At 42.5% G+C, this 9,609-nt stretch overlaps 2 protein-coding genes across 4 annotated transcripts in view; both read left to right on the top strand.

Annotated features, from left to right (window-relative positions):
• The first annotated feature begins 545 nt into the window (after positions 1 to 545).
• On the top strand, positions 546 to 3,482 carry LOC103712872 (disease resistance protein RPM1-like). Its single transcript, XM_008799564.2, has one exon. The coding sequence runs from the start codon at positions 546 to 548 to the stop codon at positions 3,312 to 3,314; it is 2,769 nt and encodes a 922-aa protein (XP_008797786.2). The 3' UTR covers positions 3,315 to 3,482.
• Positions 3,483 to 7,470: 3,988 nt separating this feature from the next.
• Positions 7,471 to 9,609, top strand: part of LOC120111926 (probable ribosomal RNA small subunit methyltransferase B) — a 32,056-nt gene continuing 29,917 nt past the window's right edge. For all 3 annotated transcript variants that reach the window (XM_039130296.1, XM_039130295.1, XM_039130293.1), the window contains exons 1-3: positions 7,471 to 7,683; positions 7,797 to 7,880; positions 7,972 to 8,126. In XM_039130296.1, the coding sequence (XP_038986224.1) occupies positions 7,497 to 7,683; positions 7,797 to 7,880; positions 7,972 to 8,126 (426 nt within the window). In that variant the 5' untranslated portion in view covers positions 7,471 to 7,496. The remainder of the gene's footprint in view (positions 7,684 to 7,796; positions 7,881 to 7,971; positions 8,127 to 9,609) is intronic.

Here is a 9,609-nt window from a genome sequence, read left to right as displayed (position 1 = left end):
CTCCTCTCTGTCACATTTCTCTCCCTTGGTTTTGCAATGTTGGCATCTCTGCTAACTATAGCATAAATCACTTGTATCAAAATTCCAGCATTAAAACAAAAAAGAGGATGTGTAAATAACTCTACTGTTGTAATGGTTATACATAAAGTGGTTAAGTAACTGCTTGTGTGGTCCTTGCATAGCCTCACATCCATCGTACAGAATGTTCTTTCCTTCGCTATGTTGTTGTAATCCTGAGAATAATGGTATAAAGAGTCTAAGCACGACTTTAATAGCATATGCTGGGGTCATGGTATATCTTTAGCCTGCTATGCTGGATGAGACAGGCAAGCCAGGCATCCATCCATCTTTCTTTGGTTTTAGTATTGGGGGAATAAAAAAAGACATCCATCTCTTCCCTTTGCTCTTTAGGATTGAAAGCAAAAGTTATTCTTATATATTAGCAGGTGCCCATCTCTATAGCAGAATTAATTCTTATCAAGATCTTAACCATCTCCTACCTTCACCAGGGTGGAGAGAGAGAGATAGAGAGAGAGAGAAGAGAGATGGCGGAGGCCATTGTGACAGGGATGGCGACGACTGCCATCGGTGCCCTCTCGAAAAAACTGTCAGACGTTGTCTCGTCAGAGATCAACATGCCCGGAATGGTCCGTCAAGATGTCCGGGTCATCGAAGCTGAGCTCAGTAAAATGAAAGCCTTCCTGTGGAGTGCGGATGCAAAGGTGGCGACCAATGCTGAGGTGAAAGCATGGGTCAAACAAGTGAATGAATTGGCCTATGACACCGAGGACCTCATCGATGAATTCAAAGTTCACATAGCCCGGCCTCGCCGCCGTGGCGTCAGGGGCTTTTTTTATAATATCATTCAGCTGATCAAGAAATGGAGAGAGCTGCACGAGATTCACAACCACCTACAACTCATCAAGGAAAAAATTAAACGTGCCCAGGAAGGTCCTACACACTTCGGTCTCCACCCAGTCCCTCAAGTCCCTCCCAGCACAAGCACCACAGAGGAGCCACATGTTCTAGGACAGCTACAAGCTCTCTTCGTCGAGGAAAGAGAACTCGTGGGCATCGACGAGCCAAGAAATCATTTGATCCGGTGGTTGCTGGAAGGAAGCAAGTCCCTGAGAGTGATCTCGGTGGTCGCCATGGGTGGCATGGGCAAGACTGCCCTTGTCAAGAAGGTTTATGATAGCCCGGCGGTGAGGATCCATGGATCCTTTGATTGCCATGTCTGGATCACTTTGTCGCAAAATTGGGATTTCAAAATCCTGCTAAGAGACATGATCAAACAACTCTCCGCTCAAGTAGAGGAAGACCCAACAACTGTCGTTGAGGTCCGCCGAGGCCCTCCTTCCCTCCTGGAACCTTATATTTCTATCAGAGAAAGAAGAGAAATGCAGAAACGGATGGAGATAGAGGCAGCAAACGAGTCTCGCCTCATCCAAATGCTCCGAGACCATCTCAAAAATAAGAGGTACGTGATTGTTTTTGATGAATTATGGAGCAAAGAAACATGGGAGAGTATAAAACTTGCATTGCCTGATAATAAATTTGGTAGCCGGGTTGTGATAACAACACGGCATACAGATATTGCTGCTACTGCCTCTTCTCTTTATTGTACACAAGATGATGCTCTTGTGTACAATCTCCCACCTTTGACCCTACACGATTCTTGGACTCTGTTTTGCATGAGATCCTTCGGATCAAAAGATAATTGCCCCCCAACGTTGAAGGATCTGACTGAACAAATTGTGAAGAAGTGCGGGGGGTTGCCGCTTGCCATTGTGACAATCAGTGGCCTACTGGCAACCAAGCCTAAGACTGTCGAACAATGGAGGAAATTGCATGACCGTCTTGGGTCTGAAATGGAGACCGAACCCACCCTTGCAGTAATGAAAAAGATACTGAGCCTTAGCTATGAAGATCTGCCCTACCATCTCAAATTGTGTTTCTTGTACCTTAGCATATTTCCAGAGGACTACACCATCAGGCGCAGTCGTCTGGAAAGGCTGTGGATGGGTGAAGGGTTCGTCAATGCGACGCATGAGATAACGGTGGAGGACATGGCAGATGAATACTTCGACGAGCTTGTCAAAAGGAGCATTATCCAAGTGACGGAAACCGACCCTTCAGGAAGGGCAAGGAGCTGCAAAGTTCATGATATAATGCGCGAGGTCATAATTTCAAAGTCCAGGGAGGAGGACTTCTTCTACTCAATCGTTGGTCCAAGCTCACCAAGGCCAAGAATTGATAAAGTCCGTCGGCTAACAACCCAGTGTGATGTGAACCAGCCACTAAATGTAAGCTTAGCTCATCTTCGGTCGCTGATCTTGTTTGGTGTTTTTGTGTCGTCCAGTTTGAAATCTGCCAAATTGCTAAGGGTGCTGGATGTGGAGCGCCAAGATATAGGCCATCGTTTTATGCCGCACGGCAGTCAATTGCAGCATTTGAGGTACCTAAACCTGAGGGGCACTCGGCGTGCTCAGCTCCCAGAGGCCCTGAGTATGCTGCAAAGCCTCGAAATGCTAGATCTCCGAGACTCATCCATCTACGAGCTGCCTGCTGGAATCGTCAAGCTTCGACGGCTGCGGTATCTTGCTGTTTATTCCTCACAAAGAATCACTGCAACAATGGGGGCTCCGAGAAGGCAAGGCGCACCGATGCCCAAAGGAATTGGTGGACTGGGAGAGCTTTGCACTCTTGTTCTGGCCAATGCCGAACCGGGCTTCATAGAGGAGCTGGAGGGCATGCAACAACTGCGAAGGCTGGGCGTGGCGCGGCTCACCATGGAGAATGAACCCCGTTTCTGGGATGCCATTCAGAAGCTGAGCCGCCTCCGTTCGCTAACAGCCGACTCGAAAGAGGACAATCTGATGAGCTCTATAGGATCCTTGGGCCAGCTGCCGTCGCTGCTACGAAGCCTCAAGTTGCATGGACTCGTTATGGAGAAATTGCCCGGCCACCTTGAGTCGTTGAAACACCTGGCCAAGATGGTCCTTAGTGGAACCAAATTAGCGGCCGACCCTTTCCCTCTCCTTCAGTCACTTCCAAGCTTGTCGGAGCTCCGGCTTCACAAGGATGCGTACGTGGGGAAGGAGCTGCACTCTAGGAGAGGGTTCTCGAGGCTTAGAACAATGCATCTCATGGACCTCGGCGAGCTGGAGGTGGTGACAGTGAAAGTAGAGGCGATGCCCATTGTGGAGAGCCTAAGGATCAAGGGATGCGGGAAAGGATGGCCTACCGCGGGCCGTGTCGATCTCCGGATGGAAGGGCGCCGCGAGAGCCTCATCGACATCGACCGCGCGTGATGTGCAGTGACCGAGGAAGTGGGAGAGGCCAAGGCCGATGGCTCCAAGCCACCCAAGTGGGTGTAGAAACTCTTTGTTGTTTTCTGGTCTGCAGAGGATTTACTTCTTATTTCGTGGGAATGTAACAAGGCATTGCATGCCACCCTATTTATCGTACGTGTTTGGTGCCGGCAGATATTGTATGCATGTTTATGATTAATGATATATACCAATTGATAATTAATATGATGCTTAATTTTAATTAACATGTTCCTACTATGATGCTTATTTTTAATTTTTTAAATATATTTTGTCAAGCAACAACGAAAATTTAGAAGGCTTGGATCATAATGATGCTAAGGTTTGAAAAAAAAATTGCATGCGCTGTTAGAAATGGACGTAAGTGCATGGAATGCATACGTTGTGTCTGAATTGTGACCAACGGTTGACCATGTAAAACCTTGAATGATGCAGCTGGCCGAGTTGAACAGCTGACCAAACTTAATTTCCACCCCCTCCTCCTCCCACCCACTGCCATGACACAGAAGGTGGAAAAGGGGAGTAGAAGGACCATGGAGGAGGTTGGGCCTGCTAGGTGGAAGTAGGAAGCAGAGAGGGCCAGTGAAGTGGAGGCGGCCGGAATGGTGGTCGAACTAATTAAATTACTCTCGGCTCATCATGTTGGTTCGAAAGCTTGGCTTTCTTGCAAAAGCCGGTGCATGCAAGGTGCGCTGTGCCCTTGCAAATAAGGGCTCGTTTGGTTCGCGGGAAGTATTTTCCCTCCTAGGAATCTGATTCCCAGGAATCAGATTCCTAGGAAGAGAATACCTAGGAAAGTACTTTTGACATGTTTGGTTAACCATGGGAAAGTGACTAATTTCCAAAGTGCTTATGTTTGGTTGACCATCCACTTTCTTAGGAAAGTTATGTATAATTCCTATTATGCCCTTAATAAAAATTAGGTCTTTAATGCCTCTTTAATGCTTCTTTAATGCTGAAGGGTCTTTTTGGGAAAAAATAAAAAAGGAGTGATTCCCACCTCATGGGAAAGTAACTTTCCCATGTTTCTCATGGGAAAGACTTTCCCATGAAATGTGGGAATCATATTCCCATGGGAATACCACTTTCCCATTTCTCTCCTTTGAAAACTCCAACCAAACAAGAGGCATTTCATTACTTTCCCGTTGACCACACTTTCCCCCCTCGTTTTCCTGCGAACCAAACGAGCCCTAAGGGTGTCAACATGGAGCTCGTTAGACTTGCATTGTGCTTCTTCTTGGATGAAAAGAAATGTCACAACATTGGCTTTACACAATATCCTCATAACTTTGATAGCGTCACCAAGAATGACATCTGCGCAGCAAGTCCCTTGATGTGATCATGAGGTTAGTGCTAGCTAAAGCTTTTGTTTCTGGCATGGTCAAGGTTTCAGCTATCTTTAGCTAATTTCGCATTAAATTATACAGCTGCATCTTTGGAGAACAAAAATTAATTATAGCATTATCAAGCATTATAGCTTGGATGACATCACCTCATATCTGTCATGCAAGAGATTGGAGATTCAAATCTAATTGGAGTTAGGGATGGTTTGGATATAGGATAAAAGATTAGGATTAACCCCACCTCATCTTTAAAAAAACTAATTAATACTAATTAATTAGTATCCCTGACAATTGGAAATGATCCTCTGCAAAGTATAGATTTTGTTATCATAAAAATAGGAGTAGGGATGTCAATGGGATGGATTCAGTGCGGTTAGTGGAAAAACCAAAACCGAACTCAAAATTTATCACCGCTGTCCAAAAATCGAAATTGAACTTGAACGGTTTTTAAAATCAAAACCCATAACAGCCAAGAAAAAATAGTAAAATCGAAAACTATTTAACTTTTTTAGTCATTTCAAAATTTTCACATATAAATGATAAAATTAAAGATATCATACATAATTTCAATAATATAATCCGTACCAACTTATCCAATAAACATGTCCAAAAATAATGTACGGTCCAATTTTTTCAGTGGGTGGAATATGGAATAGTCCAGATTATTTCATGAAGTTCCTAATTTGACTTCATATTGAATAAAAAGTGTATTAAGAATATTAATCATCGGATATTTTCGGTTTTGGATTCAGATTTGGTCTCGGATCCGGTATCAGGTTGGGTTCGGATTGAGAAACTCACTGAAACCAAAATCGAACTTGAAACTGAATGATTTTTAATTTTTAAAACCACCACCAAAATTATCACATTTAATTTCGATTCAAACCGCCCCATTCAGTTTCGAGGCGGATACAATAATCAAGTATTCATCCCTGTTAATATCCTTAAATAGGACTTAGGGATATAATCATTTCGAATTATATGCAAGATGGAGCCCTGGCAGAAACAAAGGAAACTAGCAGCATCCATGCAAACCAACAATAAATGAAATGGTATTTTATCAGTTCAAGTCTAGCCCTCCCAAATCTTCGTGAAATCTTGATATAGAATACAAAGATAGGAGAGAAAAATCAAATTTCCGTACTCGGTTTCTTTATTCCAATTCTATATTTTATGAAAAAAATCTTATCAAGTTATATAGATACTATTGGTACCAAATATCTGCCAATTTGAGATGGTAAATTGGGCACATAAACTGGGCTGAGGCTTTATTCACGAGTTTAGTTTTCCCATGATCACAAGATTTTTACCCTTTAATCGCCCGCTCACCATGTCCATGTTCCTGTTATAATTCTTCCACACACCCTCCTACCCGTTTGTTCTTTTTTTTTTTTGCACTTTGGTTGTGTTTTCTATTAGCTATTAGACTGCAGATATCAGAGGCAAAATCTATAATAGCAATTCCTCTTTTATTTTTATTTTAGCAATGTTCTACTAATTGAGAACGAACAATAATATTCTGGCCTGCTCTTCACTGCATATATTTAGCATCTGTTTAAGACATTCAACTTTATAGAGCAATTCCTTCGGTAATATTTATGTATTATGATTACCTCAACGCGAGACAATCTCTTGATAGCTCATGCAGTCTTTATGATTATTCTGGTATAACAACAACAACGACATCTCTCTCTCTCTCTCTCTCTCTCTCTCTCTCTGTGTGTGTGTGTGTGTGTGTGTGTGTGTGTGTGTGTGTGTGTGTCCTTTACATTTGTTCTTGATTAATAATATCTACGGGGAACTGTCTCACTTCCTCCATTACTTCTCACAAGGGAAAAAATCAAGGGGCACTTTGTTCCATCTTGTGTATAGCCTATAGAAGAATGTTTGTATTTAAAAAAAAAAAATGTTTCAAGTGCATCATTGTGTTTGTGAATGAATAGACAGGTTAAACTGCAGAGCTAGCAATATTTTTGTCTGAAAAAAAGAGAGAAAGAAAAAAAAATGCATATGACTGGTAATGTGGGTTTAAACCTCTGTAAAGCAACCAAGTGAACTCTTAGTTCTTTAAGAGATATACTTGATTAGCACTAAATTTTTGATTGCATACATGAACTAGAAAATGAAGAGGCGGGAATTTGCATTAAACATGTCTTGGTTGAGCAGTCTCCAACTAAATATCAAGCAGCTAATGAGAAAAACGAGGTTAAATGAGATATAAGAAATAAAAATCAAACCAGGATATCATGGATAAAGCCTAACTGAAATTTTCTGCTCTCTCGAGCAATTTCTCAGCCTTTAGCTGGCCATTACTGGCTAAAGATTTCTTGCATACATTGTAGCACATGCCATCTAAATACCTCTTAAAGTGGCCAAGTTTTTTTTTTAGATAGTTTATATAGAGAACTTATGTGCAATATTTACATAATTATGAAGCTTATATGTAAAATTTTAGTATATTATTTTCTTTTAAAATGTGGCATATATACATAAAAGCTGACAAAGTAGTAGATTGAATGGCATTTTAAGTAGCAAAAATTATACAGGATCGATCTTTTAGATTTCTACACCTGATGTTTTATCTCAATTTTTGAATATTTTATATTTTGATCCCCACAGATATATTTATAGTAGAATGTTGTTAATTTTTTTATTTAGAAAAAAACATGTTAAAGCCGAGATTAATTTAAACTCCAAAACACCTTGCACGTACTTCTGCACCGCGCTGATATTATCGAACTTAGGCACGTGCCTAGCACGTGATACGTTGAGTTATAGCAGCTCTATCTCCTCCCGAGGGGGGACAAGAAACGGAAGGCAAATGGAAGGAGCCCTCTCTTTCTTCTCCCCTTCTCCGTTCTCTTCCAATCGCTCCAACCTCTGTCTTCCAAAGAAACCTCTCTCCCAATTCTCCTCTTCCCGAGCCTCAATTCCCAAGGTATCGCCTCTGGCCAGGTCCTCGAAGAGAACCCGTAAACCCGATGTCCGGATTTCTCCCAAGACCGCAGGTAAAGGACTCAACTCCTTGCTTCACCATCTCTCTCACAAGTGCAACTCTTCCATCATACTCTCCATTATCTTCATCTCATTTACTTACTCTTCTTTGCGTCGAATTCGAAAGAGAGGAGTCGAATTTCTCGGCCTCTTGATTCCGAGAAGATAAATATCCAGAAGCTAAATGCTGAGGTTTCTCCTCACAGAGCAGGTACTGAAGGAGAAAAGAGATACGATCTTGATAACATATTATGTTTCTTTTTTCTGGTTAACTGTTAAAATTTGTTTTTGGTGGGGTATAGTTTCTGCGGTGAGGCTGCTGAGGATTGAGCAAGGTGGCGCTTTTGCGGACCTTTTGAATGAGAAGGGGAGGAAAGCTGCCGAGAATGAGATGAGTTATGTCGAGAGGACACTTGGGTTCCGCACACGGGATTTGGACGACAGAGATATTAGACTGGTATTGCTAAAGAGTTCATATATTTTCCCCTCTCCTCCCCTTTTGTTCTTGTTTGTTGTTAGTTTGTGCTAATTCTAATTTTTAGTTGGGAAATTATACTGAAAGTGTGTTCTAATCTGGATATATGCATGCACCCAAAAATTGATGATAGAGTAAGTTTGCATGCATCACTGGCAAGAGTAGCCTGACGACATTGTTACTGTGGTGTTATTATGAAGTGCTGAAATACAAAGCAAATAGTAAAGCACAATGAGGTAGAAGTACTCATTGAGATTTTTCATATGTATTAAATCAATGGACATGGAAATATTTTCATGGTAAGAAACTTAATTTGTTTGGAAAATCAAGTATTTTTGACTGCATAGTCAACATGCGCTTGTAGTTAAGCAAGTTTACATGTTCCATATAAAAGATTTACTTGTGTATTGCATGAGGATTCATAGGGAGAGTGAAGCATCCAGCTATAGTCCTTCAGTCAGCGGAGGAATCTTACAGAAATAAATGTGAAGGTCATGCACTTAATTGTCTTTATTCTACAAGTTCTGATGTAACCAAAATTTCTTAGAGCTTGGGGGAGGTTTTGGTTAAATGAATGTAATGGTTCTTTTGGTTGTCGGGAGAACAGAGCTAATAATGCAAGATTTGGCTGCACTAACAGATGAGGAAATAGATTCTGATGAGATCACATCATGCAGAAAGTAGTTTGAAATGAGTTGAAGAATTTCATGAAGAATGCGAATAAGTTCCTTGTAGACTTATTAGCTTCTCTAAACCATAAGTGAGATTGAAACGGGTGAAGTTTGAAAGTAATAGAGGGGAACCAGATTTTAAATCTCATGGGATGGGACATGCTGCTACCTTCCTGACACTTGGGGCAGGGGATGTCCTAGGACACATTGATTGGGATGCTAGGCCGATGGCTGATGGTCCTATTCCAACACTTGGGATGGTACCCGATCTCAACATCCCATGGGACTTCTCACTGGGTTTTGAAATCACGGAACAGAGTATAAATCTAAATATCTGCTAATGTAGGTTGCCCAAAATTTATGGGGATTAACCAAAGATCTTATAGATCCTGAAGTTGGACATTTAAGGGATGGGTAGTGTTGGTGGAAAAATGGACCACCCCACAAATGCAATTATAGCATCCAAATCCTTCCGCTCTCGAGCTCATCCAAGTGATCGGGCTCTTCCGCTCTCGAGCTCATCCAAGTGATCGGGCTCTTCCGCTCTCGAGCCCAGAAGGCCGAGACCAGCGAGCCGAGCACAGCAGGCCGAGCACAGAAGGCCGAGACCAGGAGGCCGAGACCAGCGAGCCGAGCACAGCAGGCTGAGCACAGAAGGCCGAGACCAGAGAAGCGAGCACAGAAGGCCGAGACCAGGAGGCCGAGACCAGAGAAGCGAGCACAGAAGGCCGAGACCAGAGAGCCGAGCACAGAAGGCCGAGACCAGAAGGCCGAGCACAGCAGGCCGAGACCAG

The sequence above is a fragment of the Phoenix dactylifera genome, chromosome 1 (assembly GCF_009389715.1).
Source record: "Phoenix dactylifera cultivar Barhee BC4 chromosome 1, palm_55x_up_171113_PBpolish2nd_filt_p, whole genome shotgun sequence".
Taxonomy (NCBI): Eukaryota; Viridiplantae; Streptophyta; class Magnoliopsida; order Arecales; family Arecaceae; genus Phoenix; species Phoenix dactylifera.
This window is presented reverse-complemented; position numbering and strand designations above follow the sequence as displayed.